Source organism: Diabrotica virgifera, chromosome 7, assembly GCF_917563875.1.
Source record: "Diabrotica virgifera virgifera chromosome 7, PGI_DIABVI_V3a".
NCBI classification, from domain to species: domain Eukaryota; kingdom Metazoa; phylum Arthropoda; class Insecta; order Coleoptera; family Chrysomelidae; genus Diabrotica; species Diabrotica virgifera.
Genome location: NC_065449.1, coordinates 93,745,840 through 93,768,238, shown reverse-complemented (window position 1 = coordinate 93,768,238; position 22,399 = coordinate 93,745,840). Strand labels below are relative to the sequence as shown.

Here is a 22,399-nt window from a genome sequence, read left to right as displayed (position 1 = left end):
CGACTTTCCAATTGACCTCTCGGTTTCGGCATTCTTTCTCTTATTTTTGCTATCAACAATATATGATCGGAATCCATATCAGCTCCTCGATAACTTCGTACATCTGTTATTTGTTTCGCATGTTTATCAAAATATGGTCAATTTGATTCCTTGTTTGGCCATCTGGCGAAATCCATGTCTCTTTATGTATTGCCTTATGATCAAAGTATGTACTCATTATTCTCATATAATTTTCCTGTGCAAAGCCTATCAACATCTTGCCGTTGTCGTTACTTTCCTGGTGCTTACTCCTTCCACCTGTGGTCTTTCTGTACCTGTTCTCATTACCCACTTTAGCATTAACCCTTAAACGCCCAAGGGTGGGTAAAAAATGTCCACCTAATGCGTATTCCCTTGTAACATATTTATTACGTGTTTAAAAAATTTTCAAAAATTATTTATTGTTAAAAATACAGCCCTTTATCGAATGTAAATTTGATTTTACCAATATTTTTGAAAATAAAAGTAATATCTTGAGTTAAATATGGGTGGGCATAAAAAGTACACCCTTGGTAAAACTTGTTACTAAAGGTTTCTTTATAATTTCTCGTTGGTAGGAACATAATCCATATAATTATCGACGTATAATTACATTATCGACATAATTATCCGCCAATGAGGAGGCTGAAAGGAAGAATGTGGAGAAAATCGACAAATCTGAATTAATGGCTTTTACTGGTATGTTAATTTTGATGTACATTGTAATTTTGTTGTAAGGTTTGTAAATTGTTTATATTAATATTTTAGAAGATGCTGTGTTTATTACGCATAAGATTCTTAAGTTTAATCCACTTCCAACAACTCTCAATAAATATATTAGCTATTTTCGAGGTGGACATTTTTTACCCACCCTTGGGCGTACATGGAACCTAAAAAAGGTTGGGCGTTTAAAGGTCGCCTCATATTATAATGCACGTCGCGTTTTCGGCACGTAGCGTTTCGTTTGCGAAAAATATAATTTAATGGTTTTTAAATTGAACCATTCATATTGTGCGTATAAGACACGTAACGTAGCGTATAAGACACGTTACGTCTGCGTTCGGTTCATTCGAAAACAATATTTTTCGGATGTTGACAGCTACGGGTCGTTTTCCCCTCGTTGTTTATTTAGGTATTTCTTTGAATTTGATACAGAGTATTTAGACCGGTCAGTATCGTCGCCCTCGCTAGCGAAATTATTACTATTCGATTTTTTTCCCAAATTTACTCAAAGAGAGGTTCTTATAACATATCCACAGGGTGCCAGACGGTGCCGTGGTCGAAAAATTGTTTAAACAATCTTTTTTAAACAAATTCACAAAAATATTTTTTCATTCGAGCAATATTTTTTTTTTAGATAATTTGGGTAATTCTGAGCAAAAAAGGTTTCTTGTCATTTTTCTCTAAAATTGCGAAAATGGCTATTTTCAAGGCTTAATAACTCGATTAAAAATTATTATTATGAATTTCAATAAGTGACCAAATCAAGTTTCAAACAACTTCTTCAAGGTCCTGAAGAGATTTTTGTCATTATTTTATTACAAAGCTGTTATTTTTAACTATTAACAATTACCGCTATAGTCCAACTGTATCGTCGCCCTCGTTAGCGAAATTAGATTTTTTTGCACAAACTTACTCAAAAAGAGGTCTTTATAACACATCAACAGGGTTCCGGGCGGTGCCGTGGTCTAAAAATTGTTTAAACAATTTTTGTTAAACAAATTCACAAAAATAATTTTTTATTAATAATTTAATTAAACCCAAATTAATAATAATTTGAGTTATTCTGGGCAAAAAAGGTCTCTTGTGATTCTTCTCTAAAATTGATTGTTGTCGAGTTATATGGCCATTTCCGCATTTTTGTAAGATACGTTTTTTGCTAAGAATAACCCAAATTATCTAAAAAAAATCGTTCGTAATGAAAAAATTATTTTTGTGAATTTGTTTAATAAGAATTGTTAAAACAATTTTTTGACAAGGGCACCGCCCGGCACCCTGTGGATGTGTTTGTTATAAGGACTCTTTTTGAGTAAGTTTGTGCAAAAAAATCTAATCGAAATAGTTTCGCTAACGGGGGCGACGATACAGTTGGACTATAGCGCTAATTGTTAATAACTAAAAATAACAGCTTTGTAGTAAAATAATGACAAAACTCTCTTTGGGACCTTGAAGAAGGGATTTGAAACTTGATTTGGTCACTTATTGAAATTCATAATAATACTTTTAATCGAGTTATTAAGCCTTGAACATGGCCTTTTCGCATTTTTCAAATTTTTAATCGCATGTAACTCGACAACAATCAATTTTAGAAAAAATGGCAAGAGACCTTTTTTGCCCAGAATGACCCAGTTTATCTAAAAAAATATTGCTCGAAATGAAAAAAATATTTTTGTGAATTTGTTTAAAAAAAAATGTTTAAACAATTTTTCGACCACGGTACCGCCCGGCACCCTGTGGATATGTTATAACGACTTCTTTTTGAGTAAGTTTGTTTAAAAATATCGAATCGGAATAATTTCGCTAGCCGGGGCGACGATACTGCCCGGTCTAATTTAAAAAGTAGTTTTCGAGGCAATTTGTCATGTAAACATGTGTTGTGACAATAAACACATCTGCACCGCACCAAACTGAAACCAACGTAAACGTTCTATGTATGATAATGTGAATGGGCAGTCCGATTGCCGGTCTGCAAACGCTACGTGCCGAAAACGCGACGTGCATTATAATATGACGCGACCTTAAGGGTTAAGGTCCCCTATAATTATTTTAATATCATACTTTGGAATTCTATTGTAAACCCGTTCTATCATATCATAGAATTCATCTTTTGTTTCTTGATCTTTGGTTTCTGAAGGGGCATGCAAATTAAATAAACTAAGCTTTCTAGTCTTACCTCTGATTCTCAGCATACAGCTCCTTTCTGATAAAGCTTCAAAGGCTACCACTGCCTTCTGCAGCCTCTCACTCACCACAAAACCTGTACCCAGCATTCTATCGGCACCTCCACTATTGAAAAAACTGTAACCGTCCACTGTTATCACACTGTCACCCTTCTGCTTCGTTTCTTGCATTGCTAACACATCCAACTTATACTGCTTCATTACTGTCACTATCTGCTTCAAAGCACCAGCTTCATATGTACTCCTCATGTTACAAGTTCCTATTCTAAGAATGGGCTCGTTGTTTCTCTGTTTTTTTTTGTGTGTTCTCTCAGATCCTTGTTCATAGCGATTTTTTGTCATCTTGTCCCCTCCACGCGGCCTCCTCTAGTTTCTTGGTTGGTCCAACTTTCCGTCTTTTCTGTTCCATCTCCAAGTTTTTCCTTCTATTACGAACTTCCTGAACCCCAGCTTCACTGCCTTGCCCTCGCTCCTAGCTTCTTGAGCTTTTTTCCGTAATTCGCTCTTCATTTCCATCTCTGCTACTGTTAGATCATCATTTATATAAATCCGTTCTTCCTTAAAATCTCTTAGTTTTTTCTTATTTTGCATTACCTTCCTCTTGTCCGCGGTTTCCAAGTGCAGTAAACATTTTTCCTCTCCTAATTTTACAGCTGTTTTAATATCCACTTTTATATTCATGGTCTTCTCAATCATGTTTTCCATCACCTCTTTTAAAATGTCTGAGTCCTGTGTATCTATCTTAACACCGGTTATAACCACGTTGTCTTTTTTGCTTTCTTTCTCTAAATATTCAACTCTACTGGTTAAATTTCGTACATCTCTTCTTGCTTGCTCATTCTCTTTTTTAATTTCTTCGTTTTCTTTCATAATTTTTTTATTTTCTTCCCTCAACGCTCTAATTTCTTAGAATGGCTAACGGCTTAGAATGATTATTTTTTAAAAAACTGGAGTTAAAAGCGAATTTTTGTAGTTTGGTAAAAAATGCCATTTTCTTCAGAATAGAAAGATTAGCATCAGAGATACGAAAAAATGTTTAAATATGAAATTGTAGCTTATTTAAGTCCCAAGAACTTGGTTTGAAAAAAATTTTTCTACGGCACAAATTGAGCGAATCATAAATGAGTATAATATCGAAAAACATTGATTTTTTCGATATTTTTTTTTTATTTAATTTAAAAGTATTTTGCAATCTGTTGAGTGTCAATAACAAACAAAAGTAATGACACTGACTAAGGACAAGAAAGATTTTACTCATTGGTAAAATCAAAGTACAATTTTTATAAAGTGGTGTAGAAAATAATTACATTTTATAACTACTAACTAATTAGTTTAAAAGTTTACTCTAAATGGTAAGTCCAGTGGTTTGGAACCTCTTTAACCTACGTTGTTCTTGGGAATTGTCTAGGAGGTTAAGTGCAAACTGGTTTTCATGACCCTCCAACTTGGCAATGTATGCAGCGCTACATTTTGTGATGACTTCTTGTACCATATCCATTTTGAGGTCTCGATGAATGATCCTGTTGTTGATGTACCAAGGTGCATTAAGTGATGGTTCTGAGGGTTTTTGATTGGAAGCGTTGGATGATTTCGGTGTTGGAGTGACTGGCTGTGCCCCATAGTTCCAACCCATATGTCCAGATTGGCATAATAGGTCTGGATCCCGCGTATGAAAAAAAAAGTTTGATTAACAGCAAGCTGAAAATTTGTTAATAGCTTAAGGGTGTCTAGTCGGACAAACTTGTCGTACCAACTAAAAGAAGAACGAGCCTACAGAATCGTGATCAGATACTTACATCACTCAACCAATACTGATGACATAAAAAGTGAACTATCTCAGTTAGGGCACAAACTGAGAAACATAGTCAATGTAGAACAACAAAAAACCAAAGAACCACTTAATCTCTTCTTTGTAGATTTAGAACGCGCGCAAAACAATAAAGATGTCTATAATATAACAGGCCTATAGAACAGAGTAGTACTCATAGAACCTCCATGAACTCAAAAAAACAGTATAATACAGTGCACGAGATGCCAACAATATGGACATTCCAAATCATATTGTAATAAAATGCGTAAAATGCGGTCTGTGTAAAATGCGGAGGCTCACACAATACCACCACGTGCAAAAAGTCAAAGGAGACGCCAGCCATATGTGCGTTATGCAATAGAGGCCACCTAGCCAATTATAAGGGATGTGATCACTATAAGAAACTTACCAAAGGAAGCAACAAAAACAATGGAGCGCACCAAAACCCAACAGCAATCCACACAAATGATATATACACAAGAAACACACAACAACGATCCAATCCACTGTCCCAGGGCTTGAGCTACGCTGAAGTAACTAAACACAACCAAACAGAAGATACAACCACTGCGTTAAACAAGTTTTTGGAAAAATTCAAGAATCTATTCAACCAACTAATCCAACAAAATAGCATGGTCCTCAACATGCTTACCATGCTTATCAACAAAATGAAATAAATGGCTAAGTTTCTTCGAATAGCCCAATGGAATGCCAACGGCCGTCCAAGCCATACAGAAGAAGTGAAAATATTTCTAGACATAAATAAAATTGAAATAAATGGCGACTCGATTCTAGTTTTCTGTTGACCTAGATATCAAAATATCAAAAGGCACCGCTGGGAAAATATTCCAAAAATGCGGTTCAGAGAAACTATATGAAACGAGTCTTTGTACTCTCATACAGAGTATGGCATTAGTAAAAATACAAAAATAATATTGTTTAATGTGTATGTTTAAATCAAAACTAAACCGTCTATTTTTGTATTTTTATAAATAAAATTGACATATTTTTAATTAGTGAAACGCACTTTACAAACAGAACTTATTTTAACATACCTAAATATAAACTATATCATACTGAGCATCCTGACGGCACAGCCCACGGAGGTACAGCAATACTCGTCAAAGAAAATATTAAACATCATGAACTACTGAAGTACGAAGAAGAACACATCCAAGCAACGACAGTAAGCGTTGAAGCACTTCCATATAATGTCAACGTAACAGCTGTGTACTGCCCTCCTCGCCATAATCTAAAACGAGAACACTATGAAGAATTTTTCCAAACCCTAGGACCAAAATTCATTGCTGGGGGAGATTACAATAGCAAGCATACCTTGTGGGGGTCACGACTTATAACAACAAAAGGCAGAGAACTGGCACATGTTATACAAAATAAGAATTACTCATTTATCTCAACGGGAACACCAACATACTGGCCGACCGATCCCAACAAAAAACCAGATTTATTGGACTTCTTCATAACAAACGGTATCAGTATAACTTATACAGATATAACACCAAGCTATGACCTAACTACTGACCATAGCCCAATAATAGCAACGGTAAGTACAACAGTTATCACTAAAAAACCAAAACTCCACCTGCACAACAATAAAACAAACTGGGACACTTACCGACAAATAATTCACGATACTATCGAAATAACAACGAGGCTGAAAAACCGGAAGAAATAGAAGAGGACTATAACAAATTTATAAACATACTACAGTATGCAGCTAAATCAGCTACCCCACAAAGTAGTCCCAACAGAAACATAAGTAATATACCTTTAGAAATAAAAAAACTGTTAGATGAAAAAAGAAAGGCCAGATCTGCATGGCAACGAACACACACACCAGACAGCAGAACAAGATACAATCGCATCAGCAACAAATTAAAATCAAAGCTGCAAGAAGTCAAAAATGAGTCATTCACTAATTACATCACTAATCTATCAAGACAAGACACTATATGGAAGCCCATAAAAAGTAAGAGAAAGCCAATAACAGCATTACCTCCTATACGTAAAAATTCAACACCACCAGGACCATGGGCAAAAAGTGATAAAGAAAAGGCTGACCTCTTTGCCGAGTATTTAGCAGAAGTTTTTACACCACTAAATGACGACCAAGTACCAGAAGCGAACCAAATATTAGAAGAACCACTACAGATACAGGACCGAATAAAACCATTTACTCCAAAAGAAATTAGAGACGTAATTGCTACCCTAAACCCAAAGAAACCCTTACTACCCTGATAACCGCAAAAATGTTAAAAGAAATACCCAAAAAGGGCATAGTTAAACTACTGCACATATTCAATGCAATACTCAGATGTGACTACTGGCCCAAAGCATTCAAAATTGGACAAATAATTATGATACCAAAGCCTGGCAAAAACCCTCTAGATGTCTCATCATATAGTCCTATCAGCTTATTACCAACAATTTCCAAGTTGCTTGAAAGACTTATCCTAAACAGAATAAATGCAGAAATAAATCCACAAAATTGGATCCCAGATCATCAGTTCGGATTTCGACAAAGCCATTCAACAATACAACAATGCCATCGCATAGTCAACGCCATCAACCAGTCACTTGAAAACCAGCAGTACTGCACAGCAGCCTTTATAGACATCAGTCAGGCTTTTGACAAAGTCTGGCATCCAGGCTTGTTATGCAAAATAAAAAGAATTCTCCCAGCAAGTTACTACAACCTACTGAAAGCCTACCTACATGAACGGCAGTTTAAAGTAAAAGTTAATGAAGAAGTCTCGGAATACAAGCCTATTCACTCTGGCGTACCACAAAGGAAAATACTAGGGCCATTATTGTACATACTATATACATATGACTTGCCTGCAAATGATAAAACAACCATCGGAACATTTGCAAATGACACTGCTATTTTTGCCAAGCATGACGATCCTATTGCAGCAACACAAAATCTCCAAGAGCATCTAAACTCACTTGAAATATGGCTGAAGAAGTGGAAGTTTAAGGTAAACGAAACAAAATCATCCCATATAACATTCACTCTCCGGACTGGAACCTGCCCACCGGTAACTATCAATCAAATAAAAATACCACAAAGTAATCAAGTCAAATATCTAGGGCTACACTTTGACAGTAAACTCAACTGGAAACACCGTATAACAAAGAAAAGAATGCAACTTGATCTAAAAACCAAAGAACTTTACTGGATCATCGGAAGAAAATCCCACCTTTCAATAGAAAACAAATTGCTAATATATAAAGCAGTGATAAAGCCAATCTGGACTTATGGCATTGAACTGTGGGGCTGTGCTAGCAAATCCAATACCGTGATTATCCAGAGAGCGCAATCCAAGATACTTCGAGCAATAGTTAATGCACCATGGTATGTATCAAACCAAACTCTACACACTGATCTAAAAATTCCATATGTAACCGAAGTCATCCGAGAAAACAACAGAAAACACCACAACAAACTAGAAGACCATCCTAATCCATTACTTCATCCACTACTGCAACCTGTCCACAATAGAAGACTCAGAAGAAGCTGGCCATCCGACCTAACAGGTAACTGAGGAAACATCGCTGGATGTTTACCTCTCCACGTCACCACATTTACAATAATTAATTTAATGTAAGACCAATAAATTGACTTATAGATGTTTGTTTTATATCTGATTGTCAATAAAGGGAGATAATAAAAAAAAATTATTTTATTTGTTTTATGTTCAATTTGCAATTTATATAAATTTTGCAATATCTTGTTTTTGGTTTAGTTTAATTATCTTGTATTCTGTATATTGACGATTTATCTAATTTTAGTAAATTGTATTTGCTATTATTTTTTTTTGCTGTATGTAAGCTTTGTCCATAAAATTGTAAAATTTTCAGTGACAATAAAGCATATTTCTATTCTATTCTTTTCTAGGCGAAGACTAGGGTGTAAGACTAAAGACCTAGGGGGAGACGTTTAGGCAGGACTTGGCAGGATGTCGGTAAAGGGCATTGATGTTGATATGACCCAAGATAGAAACTTATGGAGAAATGCAATTAGGAAAACCGACTCCGCATAGCAATAGCAAAGAGAATGTTGATGATAAATGATTTATAAATTAGGAGTATTTCCTGGACCGGGGGCTTTCTTATTCTTTAGTTGCATGAAACTTCCGTACTTCTGCTGGCGTTATTATTGCTTTTTGTTGAACATTCCCCTGGTACACTTCTTCTAAAGTGTCTTTCTAAAATTCGATTCTATCTTCCGTTAGTTTTTTTTTAAATCACTAAAGTGGTCGCCTTTGTTCGTTATGAAAACAGTAATATAAGTTTCTTAGTGACATTATTGGACGAATTTGAAAATTAAAGTAAGGCATCCGCCAAAATTTAGATTATCAAAAACTACCTCGCCTCAAATTAACTCCTTTTTGTAAAATGAACATTTATTTTGTATCATAATTTGGAAATTTAATTATTCTCATAGCCTTTTTTTAATTCAAACATTAAAAAAACCAAAGTGATGTCAATCCGAAAAAATCAAAACGTACCTCAACATTGCACAATAAACGGGCACATTTTAAAACAGGTCAATAGATTTAATCTATACTTGGGATGTTGGATCGACAGCAGCCTAAATCCTGATCTAGAAATAAGATTGAGAATAGAACAGGCCAGAAAATCTTTCGAAAAAATAAAAAAAAACTGCTTTGTGATTCTCTAATAAAACTCGAAATTGGACTACGTTTATCTAAATGCTTCGTCTGGTCGACTCTTCTCTATGCGGTTGAGACATGGACCCTTAAACATCAACCGTAAATAAATTGGAGGCCTTTGAAATGTACCGGAGAATCCTCAAAATTTCATGGACATCGCATACCTCAAACGAAGAAGTGCTGTATAGAATAGGCAAGGAAAGAGAACTTTTCAACATAGTGAAAATAAGAATAATAATAATAATATCGTATAGCACTTTTGTCGGGGAGATCCTTTCGAATTGTTCCGGCGCCATTTACATCTTTAACCCTGTTTCAAGTAACTAGTGTCGATGTACGCTAGCCCAGGGGGACCGACGGCTTAACGTGCTCTCCGAGGCACGGTGAAACGGCTCATATCATTTTTAGAAATGCAAAATTGATTGTCGTTGGCAGGGCTCGAACCCGCGTGCTCTGGTGTATGAGGCCAGTGATCATGCCGTTGAGCTACGGCTGTTCACAGTGAAAGTAAGAAAAAAAACATATCTAGGCCACATACTGAGAAATAATAAGTACCAATATGCTCAACTTATAGTGAAAGGAAAGATCGAGGGAAAGAGGGGACTAGGAAGGAAAAGACTATCGTGGCTCAGAAACATCCGACAATGGACAGGGCTAAATTTTCTGAACAGCTAATAAGAACAGCTGAAGACAGAGAAGAGTTTGCAAATTGTAGTAGCCAACCTCCGTTGAGGAGACGGCACTTAAGAAGAAGAATTGTTTCTGGAAACGTTTCGGGGAGAAGATCAAGAGGACGATCACCAACTAGATGGTCCGACCCCATTAAGAATTCAGCTGGAAACTCATTCTGCGAAGCTCTTAGAGCAGCTGAAGAAAGAGACCAATCAAAAAAAAAATGTTAGGAATATTGGAAGAAATCACGATCCTTAGTAATGGGGAAACGACAAGAGAGAGACTAGTTTCATTTATTTTTATCACACAACTTAATACGTTTTCCACCTTTTGCTTTATTTTGCCGGTTATTAGCGCGCTCATCACTTTATTTGCTTTAAAATGAATTCAATACTGCATTTATAGTCAGTCCTGTTGGACAGGGAATTGGGCAGGGAAGTGGGCAGCGTGAATGTGTAAATAGCTCACTCGCGCTGCTGCTCCTCATGCTACTTTAATTGCACGGCGCTCTCTCAAAAGTCGGTTTTCGAGATGGAAGTCAAAGGACTTGCAGCGCGAGCACAAGTGGGTATTCAGATTCAACTACTCTCTCTCTCACTTGCCGCCGGCGAAGCGGCAAGTGAGTAAAGGAGCAAGACGATGCTGTCGTCACATTCCATTCTTGTGAGTCGTTCGGTAATGAGTTGTGAGGACATATGCGAGGAACGGATGTGAACACCTCATTCGCGTCGATATCGTATTTCGGGCAATATTTCCGTCAGCGGCAGCAGCAGTGGCAATAGCTGAGTAAAAATCCGGCACAAGAATTTTTTGTAATTGGGCAACAATGTGAACTTAGATCTCTGACGTAGATAATGACGTGCAACGGTATCTATATTGTACGGACTGTACTATTGTAAGAAATGACTTCGTTTATACATACACTGTACATACCTACATTAAATTCTTTTCGATAAAGTATATTAGTAACGTATAAAATGGCATTTAAACGATTTCTTAAATTTATTTCAATTCTATTTTAAATTATTACAAATGAACTGATGGCAAAAATAAAATATACATTAAATGCAAAATTATAATTATACGAAAATTTAAAAGTTACAATACTTAAAATTTATAAATACATTTTTGAAAATGTGTACAACCACAAGAAATATCAACATATGATGGCAGTCACGATGAATATTCACCAAATTTCCTGAAAAGAAAATACAATGATTAAAATTTCATATATAAATAAATTATAAATCGTTTATATACATTACTCGTTAATATACATATATACACAGTAACTGACCCACCAGGTTTGGATATTTGAGATTGCAAGGCTGGCAATCTGGCATATAGAAAAAAAAATCAATTACTGCAAAACCACCCTATCTCACGGAAATGACAGTGAAAAAAGACATGGATATTAAAAATATCAGTTATTCGTATGAAGTATAGTAACGAATACAGTGGCAGGATAAAACAGCTAAAAAAATAAGTCTCTTCTATAATAAATAAATAGCTTTAAATAGCTATAAAAGACTGGAAATTTGTGAACGAGAGAATTAGAATATTAACAGACATATGTGAAAAAACATGAATTTTTTTAGGAATCTATAATATGAACAGTGACGAGAATGATTTCCAAAAAGATCAATATGAATAAGCACGAAGGCCGGACTTCAAGGAGCCGATAACATGCACGAAGTTATCTTAACTGAAGACATGAATTCCAGAACAAGAAAAAGTCCTAAACACCGCAATGTAGGAAAATATGGAGAAGAAACGCTGAATGGTAATGGACGCCTTATTTATATACATACCAACTAATATTATATACCAACAACATGAATTTCGCATTATGAATTAACAATACAAACACATCCACCAACGTACTTGTATAGAAGAAATTCGAAATCTAAAATTTCATCTTCACTCTTCCATTTCTTATAGAAAATTACCCCCAAACAATTGCAGATTTTTTTAAACCTTTTAATTTTTCATTTTCCTAAATCTTCATTTAGATAGTCTACAGAAGAAAAGAAGGAGAAAATATAATAGCAACATGAAATATTGTACTCATAATGATGCAAAAGAAGTTGTAAGGGAAAAACTAATAACTATAGAAGAAAGGAATCCCTTGGAGAATCGATGAACTAGATACTCTGGTAAAAGAGAAGAAGAAAGCTTACGACAAATGTATAGCTAGCTAATGGAAAAACGCCAGAGGATAGAATAAAGAGTAAAGAAGATTAGTAACAAGTGAAGTAAGGAATGCGAATGAAGAAAGAATTTGATAAAGTTATAAGAGAAAACCAAGCTGGATTCCGGGCACGAAGATCCTGCATTGACGACATTTGTACGATGAGAACAATTATAGAACAATCATTGGAGTGGCCGAATAAGCTATATTGTGAACTTTATAGACTTCGAGAAAGCGTTTGATCGTGTAGATCGCAAAGCCTTATGGAAATTGCTAGAGAAATACGGAATGCCTCCCATGTATATCAGAATTATAAAACTGTTCTACGAAGGGTCACAGCGCGCATAGTCCACGAATGGAAGTTAACAGAACAAATAGATATTGGTACAGGAGTAAGGTAAGGCTGTGTGCTCTCTCCGACCTTATTCCTGATAGTAAATCAACTGGATCATGTCCAAGGCTACCAGTAATAAGACTGGAATAAGACTGGAATAAGATGGAATGTTTTTAACCAACTTGAGGACTTGGAATTTTCAGATGATGTATGCCTTTTAACAGAAAAAAGACAACACATGCAACGCAAAACTGAAAAAGTAGCAGAGGCAGGGAAGAAGGTCGGACTTAACATAAACGTCAGAAAAACTAAGATCATGAAAATAAATACACCAAGAGAAATGGGAATATCACTCGGAGACACGGAATTAGAAACGGTAGAGAAATTTAACTACTTGGGCAGTATTTTGAACAACAAAGGAGGGACGGAGGAGGACGTAAAACGGAGAATAGGAATAGCTCAAAACGCATTCAATATGCTAAGGAAAATGTGGTCTTCACGTCAGATGACAAGTAAAACCAAGATAAGAATATTCAACAGCAACGTGATGACTGTGTTACTATATGGAGCAAAAACTTGGAAAGTGTAAAGAAAATGTATCGGACAGATGCAGGTATTCATAAATAAATGCCTAAGGAAGATTCTTAACATTTACTGGCCAAACCGCATATCAAACCAAGAGCTATGGACAATAGCTAACCAGGAACCTATATCTAAGACAATATGCAAAAGGAAATGGAGTTGGATGGGGCACACACTAAGGAGACCTGACACAGACATAGCGAGACAAGCCCTAGAATATACACTACATGGAAAGAGAAGACCAGGCAGACGGTAGACCCGTAGACCGGTAGAAAGGAAGAAAAGAAGTGTTGAGAAAGAAATTAATGCTATTGGGAAAACCTGGGCAGAAATAAAGATCAGTGCATAGGATAGGACAGAATGGAGGCAGGAAGTTGACGCCCTATGCTCCGCATGGAGTGAAGAGGAATAAGTAAGTAAAGAATGTTAAAAACGAATTTAAGAGAACGAAAATTGGAAGGAAAGGGGCAAAAGTAACATTCGTATGTCCAGGATCTTTCGTCGATATAGGAAGTAGCACAGCCAATTTAGCACAGGAATTTTTGAAATTAACAAGTCTGTCGAAAAATGGATCTTAGCCGAGAACATTTTCGACCAATAATTTTTTAAAATTTTCGGAGAGGATTATCCCAACAGCAACGTCTCGCTGAAATGGCTTCTGTGTTTGGGAATGAAGCATCACATCAGTCAACTATTTCCCGCTGTTATTGCGAATTTCAACATGGTCGCTTCCATGCCAGGTCCACCCAAAACATCAGTAATATAGCAAACCATTAATGCGGTTCATCAGCTAATTAAGGATGACCGCCGCGCCGTGTAACATACCGGGAAATAGAGACATCTTTGGACATTTCAAAGACCTCGATCCAAAAGATCCTACGTGAAGAACTGGTTGTTACTAAGTTTGTTTCCCGTTGGATCCCTAATTTGCTCACAGAAGATCAAAAAGCAGTTCGCATCAATTGGGGTCGAAAAACATTGGAACGTTTCAACAAAGAAAGCTCAAAAAATGTTTATAGTATTGTTAGTGGCGATGAATCTTGGATTTACTCCTACGAACCGAAAAATAAACGCCAGTCCGTTGTGTGGGTGTTTCACGATGAGGCAAAACCAACAAAAGTGATCTGTTCTTGATAGGCGTCAAATAAAATGGTTGCAACTTTTGTGTCAAAATCATCTGGTCATGTGGCAACAATTGCTTTAGAAGATCGAAGAACGGTTACTTCTGATTGGTATATAAACGTTTGTTTACCAGAAGTTATCGCTAAACTCAGACAAAGCAACACACAACGGCGAATCATCCTACATCAGGACAATGCAACTGCTCACATTGCCCAAAAGACAAAACATCGAATTGTTAAATCATCCACTGTATAGCCCCACCTAAGATCAAGACATTGTCTGGACAGCGATTCCAGTCGCCAGAAGAAGCCACCGATCCCTTAAACAGCGATTTTGCAGGTGTCAACTGAAGACTTCAATAAATGTTTTACCAATTGGTTTGAACGTATGCAAACGTGTATCGATTTTGATGGGACATTTTATTTTGAAAAGCAATAAACTACTTTGTCTATATATTTTTGTCTCTATGGCTATATGCAAAATTAAAAAGACAACCCTCATATAAACTAAAGAAAATTCTTATTAATAGAGATATTCTATTAAACCTTAAAATCAGATTAATACGCTGCTGTTTGCGTATGTGAGATGTAGTCCAGAGAAATAAGATTTTTCTCGTGACACATCCCCCTCCAGGCCGAAACCAAATTTTTTGAGTAGTATGGACATCTATGTTAATAACCTATATGTTTCCTGCAGCCGCTTTTGATGATATACATAGGTATAAACAAATGAAGATCAAAAAACGGTAAATTTTCGCTTTTTTCGTCTATTACCAAAAAGTTAAGGATTTTAAACAAATTTGAGGGTAAGAAACTCATAAATCGTATAAAAAACTTCAATATGGCGTTCCCTGAATATGTCTATCCTTATTGGTTGCTTATAAAATTGCAAAATAAATCATAAATTTTCAGTTTTTTTTTAATATTCATAACTTATGTAAAAATTCACTTAGAACCTTCTTATTACACGGAATTGAGATTTCTTGTGCTTAAAGTACATTTTAAATTTCAAAGCAATTGAATTGTGTAAAATTGTGGCTTATTTCCCATTTGAATATACTTGATTATAAAAATGCCACAAGAAAATAGCTTCAGAACAACACAAAGCAATTGGTCAAATAGTTTAAAAGTTATTTAATTTGTTTATCCCAAATTATTTTTTTTTTGCAACACTATAAGTCAGAAAATTATGAGGTTACAGTAATACTTCGGACAGTTTATGAAAGAAGAATATTTATACTACATATTAATTTAATTAAAGAAAAATGACAAAAAGTAATTTTAAACAGTGTAAAATTATTTTCCACAAACATGTCGATTTTTGCTTACTTATAAACAATTAGAATAACTTTTTAACTGTTACCCGTAGAAAAATTATTTTTTCATATTTAGAAAGACTGAATTTTTATACACATTTAGAAAGAAAAACATTTGTCCTAAGACAATTAGGAACGAAGTTAGCCCCCCCCCTTTTTAATTCACATGTTCTTGCAAAATAATTTTGCAATATTTAGAATTATTTTTTGTCATTTTTCTTAATTAAATTAATAGTGTAAATCTTCTTCTTTCATAAACTATCCGAAGTATTACTGTAACTTCATCATTTTCTGAATTATAGTGTTGCAAAAAAATTAATTTGGGATAAACAAATTAAATAACTTTTAAACTATTTGACCAATTCTTTGAAATTTATGGTATGATTTAAGCACCAGAAGTCTCAGAATTCCGTGTAATAAGAAGGTTGTAAGTTAATTTTTACATAAGTTATATAAAAACTCAAAATTTATTAATTATTTTGCAATATTCTAAGCAACCAATAAGGATAGACATATTCAGCGAACGCCATATTGAAGTTTTTTATACGATTTATAGGTTTCTTACTCTCAAATTTGTTTAAAATGCTTAACTTTTTGGTAATAGACAAAAAAGCGAAAATTTACCGTTTTTTGATCTTCATTTGTTTATAATTATGTATATCATCAAAATCGGCTGCAGGTAACATATAGGTTATTATTATAGATATCCATACTACTCAAAAAATTTGGTTTCGGCCTGAAGGGGGTTGTGTCACCAACGGGATATTTCTATTCCTTATTTCTCTGAACTAATGAGGATCTATCGACGAATAGTGCAGATAAACAAGAAATGAAATAGTTTTGCATCGAATGAAAAGAAACACAGTAATATCAAAAACAATAAAAATTCGAAAGTTCCAATATTTTGGCAATGTAATGAGACATCCAGAGAGGTATAACCCTCTACACCTCATACTACAGCATAAAATCGCCGGAAGTAGAGGCCCAGGCCGAAGAACATCCTGGCTCCGAAATCTCCAAGAATTGTGTCAAGAAGCCACCGCTAATCTGTTTCGGGCCGCCGCGCCGCACAGTGGTCAAAATCCCGAAAAGCTGGCCAAAATTAAAAAAAAAAGTTCGACGTTTCGGGAATATTATTACATTTTCTAAAAGAGAATTAAATTCCCTATTTAGTGTTGGCAACCCTAGAGCTATATCTCCTATATCTGAATTTCCAGTTCAGTTCAAAGTTGACCTTCGTACAGAACATACTTGCAGTTAAGAATAACGAATATTTTATATGCACAGTCATGTGCGTATATCTCGAAAACGAAGTGCGCAAATTCAATTCTGCAAAATGGAGAATATTTGTGGAGCCATTTTTAATAAAAGCCGATAATATCAAAATATTTGTATATGTATATGTGTTATATTTAGTAAATTTTAAGTTGAAGTTAAGTAATAAGAAAGTATATATTTTGAAAAAATTTAATTTTCAGATAGCCAAATAGTTATGTATTCCATCGAATTCCAAGATGTAACTACTATAATCTTTTAGCTTATATTTATCTCTTTAAGATACAAAAAAAATTGGCTGCCACTACCAGCCCCACTATCTGCCACTTTGCGAGAATTTTTTGTATAAGCGCTCTGAGCTATGAGTTTCAATATTAACCGTTAACAACGCAGAATAAACAGATCATGCCGCGGCATTCATGTAGTTGTTATGACCGTAGATCTCTAGTTATTTCAGTGTCGTAGGATAAAACCGTAGATAAAAGGGTCAGGTACAGTATTGTTGAAAAATAAAGTAAAAATTAGTGTTGACTTTCATATGATTAATAATCGAATTTAACGTTGGAATAAAAAATTGGGGATTTTGTTTTTTGAAATTTCGATTTCAGATTCGTTATCAGCAACCTCAAAACCCCCGGATATCACATTTTTGACGGTATTGAATATATTTAAAATACATAAACCCGCCATATTACAACCGCCATTTTGTTTTTTTCCAGTTTAGACTTCGGATTCGTAATTAGCGACCTCAAAAACCCCTGGATGCCTAATTTTATGCAAATCAAAGAACGCTTTCATATTTTGGCCATCTTTTCGGGTTTTTAGACGTGCGCCGCCGCCGTAAACAAAGTTATTATTGCCAATGCAATATGATCATCAACGTTCGATAATCGGACAAGGTACTGACAGAAGAAGAAAGGGAGACAAGAGTAAAATCGGACTGACAGAAAGTGCAGGTTGCAGATTTTATCGGAAACGGAGGAACATTTTTTGTAAACCAGCCCATAGTCCAAGTAATGAAGCTTAAAATAGGTCAAAACCTCGCAATTTTTACAGAATGGATCGATTTGCTTGAAAATTTGAGAATAAGTAGTGGATAGTCCCAAGGATCAAAATCTATTTGATGCCGAAAGACGCTTTTACCATGGGGGTGGTTGCCACCCCACCTCGGGGGTGGAAATTTGTTCTTATATTTTAATCACAAAAGTTGGTAAAAACGTTCATTCTAAGTAAAAAACGTTCTATACATTTTTTTGATAAAATTGATAGTTTTAGATTTATTCGCTATCGAAAGTATTAGTTTTATATCGAAAAAATCAATGTTTTTAAAAGGTTTCTGCTAATAACAACAAAAGTTTTGGTTTTATTAAAACAATTTTACTTAACAAAAATGTACCCTTTGAAAAAATAAACAAAACAGTTTTTTTTAATTTTCTTTAAAACCAATAGTAATCGAGCTATACTTTATTATATGATGGCTCTTCTTCGTCAAATGCTAAATATTGTAGTTTCAAAGTCAAAAGTCGGGAAAACTATGCATTTTTCGAGAATAACTTATTCAAGCTAATTTAAAGTACTTAAAAATATCTATCTCCAGAAATAAAAAAAAGTCTCTAGCTTAAAAATTAAGTGACTTATAATGAAAAGAATAACAGTCCCTATTTTTTTTCAGCGAAAAAGTGATCGCAATCAACCCCCTAATCACCACCCTAATTAAAATTAGCCATTGACCTTATTTGGTCTTTTTCATTTATGTATTATTAATAGGTTCTAGAAGTTTGACTGACTTAGAATGATTAGTTTTTAAAAAACTGGAGTTAAAAGTGAATGACGAATTTTTGTAGTTTGGAAAAAAATGGTCTTTTCTTCAGGATAGCAAGATTAGCATCAGAGATATGAAAAAATATTTAAAAATGAAATTGTAGCTTATTTAATTCCCAAGAACATGGTTTACAAAAATTTTTTCTATGGTAAAAATTGAGTGAGCTATTAACAATTAAAACTTGTAATAACATGCAAAAACCACCTTTACCAACCCATTCAAAGTCACCTCTTTTTGCGACTGAGAATTTTAAAAAGATTTAATATCAACACTCTTATAGATCTTGTAAAAACCAATCAAATTATTTTTACCAAACTTTCTAAGATAAAAATTAAAAAAAGTTACGGTTAAAAAATCAATATATTTTTTTGAAAAAAAAAAAAGAAGAAATCCAATTGGAAGCATAATAATATAAGTTAACGGTGTTTTTAATCATTGGCCTTATTTATTCTTATTTATTTATGTATTATTAATATATTTTAGAAGTTTGACTGGCTTAGAATAATAAGTTTTTAAGAAACTGGAGTTAAAAGCGAATAACGAATTTTTGTAGTTTGGTAAGAAATTCCAGTTTTTTCATAATAGAAAGATTAGCATCAGAGATAGGAAAAAATGTTTTCCACCTACCTCTACCGAAAGTATACTTTTCCAGACCTGATTATAGGGAGCAAAGTTGTACTTTTCCTCCCTAGGGAGGAAAATATTTTTCCTCCCTAGGGAGGAAAAGTAAAAGTGACGTCATGGTATTTCATTCATGAAATATAACTTATTGACGCCCTGTACAATATCTATTTTCTATTACAAAGTATCTATACATTTTAACGTTTATTTATAAAACACCCTGTATTTTGCAGAATGGTAAAAAACAGTAAATTGTTATTTTGATTTAACAATGTTTACATTAATAATTTGACTTATATTTGACAGTTGACAGTTATATTGTACATACTTGTTAGTTTTAGTTCTAATAAATTTTGTTGGTTAGTTACATAAATAAATTAAGTAAAAATGAAAAAATGACTTGTTATTTGAGGAAGGTGGAAAAACCATATGTATAACATGGGAGTAAAGTGTCTTTTCCTCCCTTGAATGATTACTGCCCTCCGCTACGCGTCGGGCAGTAAACTTCATTCTCGGGAGGAAAAGTTACACTTTCCTCCCTTGTTATACAAATAGCTATTTAATATAAAATTGTAGGTTATTTAATTCCCAAGAACCTGGTTTGAAAAATTTTTTCTGCGGCAAAAATTGAGTGAATCATAAATGAGTAAGTATATCGAAAAACAATTAAATTTATCAAAAAAATGTATAGAGTATTTTTTGCTTAGAATGACTGGTTTTATCAACTTTTGCTGTCAAAATATAATAAAAAATTTCCACCCCGAAATGGGGTGGCAACCACCCCCATGGTAAAAGCGCCTTTAGGCATCATATAGATTTTGATCGTTGGACTATCCACTACTTATTCTCAAATTTTTAAGCAAATCGATCCATTCTGTAAAAATTGCGAGGTGAAAAGCTTCGGTTCCTGGCCTACCAGGGTTGGATAGGAGAAGGCTCAATACTGTTTTAAAAAATTAGACGGGATTGTTAACAAGGTACAATTAAATAAAATTAAAAACTTTTTTTTAAACACACACTAAATAATCTATAATACCTTATTAAGGAGCTTTTAAACAGCAGTCGATATTGTACTATTAATTGTTGCGTGTTTGAACATATCTTCTAGGGGAGGATTGGGGTGTTCCATCTTGGACGGTAGCACATTCGTATCCAAAGGGGTCATATTCGGCGAACTCTGAGAAAAAATATGTTATTTTAGTACTAATTGTTACACTCTCAGAAATTAAATAAACAACTTAAATAAAATCCAATGCTAAATGAGAGGCATTTCGAAAATAAAGTTTATAAGTAAAATTATTGATCCCTCTCTATTTTTAATAGCAAAAACAAGTTAAACAAATAATTTTACATAATTAATCCAGATATTATTAATTTTTTTATAGTCGTATACAAGGTTTGTCAAAAACTATGAATTTTAAATGGGTACATAGATGAATAGACTAAATGGGTACTTAATAGAGGCAAACGTAAATAAAATGGAAACTATGTCAATTTTCCATTTATTCATATCTATTATTCTGTAACCGTGTACTAGGTTGCGTATCATATGTTTCTGGAGTCAATTGGAGGTCTCCAAAATATGGAGGTCCTCTGCTATATAGCTTAAGGCTCCATGAAACACCCGTATTGTATACCTTAGACGGTTCCTGATATCCGCTTTATTATCTGTGTATACAGAGTGGGCCAAAGAAAACAGTCCACCTCAATATTTGGCAGTATTTATTAGATTTTAAGGAAATTTGCGTTTAATGTCCTCTCTCAAAGATGCTTAGATATGAACCTGGATATTTATTCCTGTTTCATCGACTTCGAAAAAGCGTTCGACAGGGTCTGACATGAAAAACTAATAGAATTATTGAGAGACAGAGATATAGACAGACGAGATTTACAAATTATCATCAATCTGTATTGGAATCAAAAGGCCAATATAAAGATAGAAGAACAAGAATCCGAGAATATTGATATAAAGAGAGGAGTAAGACAGGGTTGTGTTCTGTCGCCGCTACTGTTTAACCTGTACAGTGAAGCCATATTTCAGGAAGCGATAGCGGAGCTAAGTGATGGAATCTCTATAAACGGAAGAATAGTAAATAACATAAGATTCGCTGATGACACCGTTATAATGGCAGACACCCTGGAATCGCTACAAGAATTGCTCAATAGAATTAACGATTATTGCATTCGATACGGACTAAAAATAAACAAGAAAAAAACTAAATTTATGATTGTCTCAAAAACAGAACATGGAAATGAAAGGTTAATGATAGAGCAAACCCAAATAGAAAAAGTTAAGACATACAAATATCTGGGAACCTGGGTTGATGACAGAAATGACCAAAGCAAAGAAATTAAAGTCCGAATTGAAACTGCAAGGCAAGCATTTATAAAAATGAAGACACTGCTTACAAACAAAGACCTTCAGTTGCCTCTCAGATTGAGGGCTCTAAGATGCTACATATTTTCTATATTGCTATACGGAATGGAAGCTTGGACATTGAAGAGACAACACATAAGAAGAATAGAAGCGTTCGAAATGTAGTGTTACAGAAGAATATTGAAAATTCAGTGGGTTCAAAGGATTACCAATGTTGAAGTGCTACGACGTTTAAATAAGGAGTTAGAAATTATGAAAAGTATAAAAACTAGAAAACAGGAATATTTAACATCAGCCTCTTGGTAGGTTGAATATTGAATTTAAGCGAAAAACAATATTTATTTGTCAAATAAACATTTTTCTCTGTTTTCTGTTAGTAGTAGAATGTATTTTGAGTTAAATAAATTGCATACATTCTTCTTTTTGTGTCAATTAATTTAATTCAAAATAATTTTTCTTGGACACCCTGTATAAATAATTATGTTAATGTATAAATATTACTGAATAGAGAATTAAATAACCTTTCAAATGAGGTAGCACGCGACCCCTATTCCCTATTTAAAAATAAGGGGGGAGGGAAATGGAAGGGAGGTGGTTGACAAATGACAGATGTATGTACCGTAAAAATGTGTCCCCCTTAGATTAAAAATCGACCGGTTT

General features: G+C 34.3%; 1 protein-coding gene across 3 annotated transcripts in view; it reads right to left on the bottom strand.

The window, feature by feature from the left end:
- Positions 1-11,161: 11,161 nt before the first annotated feature.
- Positions 11,162-22,399, bottom strand: part of LOC114327501 (tubulin monoglutamylase TTLL4) — a 158,345-nt gene continuing 147,107 nt past the window's right edge. For all 3 annotated transcript variants that reach the window (XM_028276140.2, XM_028276139.2, XM_028276141.2), the window contains 2 exons: positions 20,399-20,539; positions 11,162-11,298 (listed from right to left, as the gene is read on the bottom strand). In XM_028276140.2, coding sequence (XP_028131941.1) covers positions 20,414-20,539 — 126 coding nt within the window. In that variant the 3' untranslated portion in view covers positions 11,162-11,298; positions 20,399-20,413. The remainder of the gene's footprint in view (positions 11,299-20,398; positions 20,540-22,399) is intronic.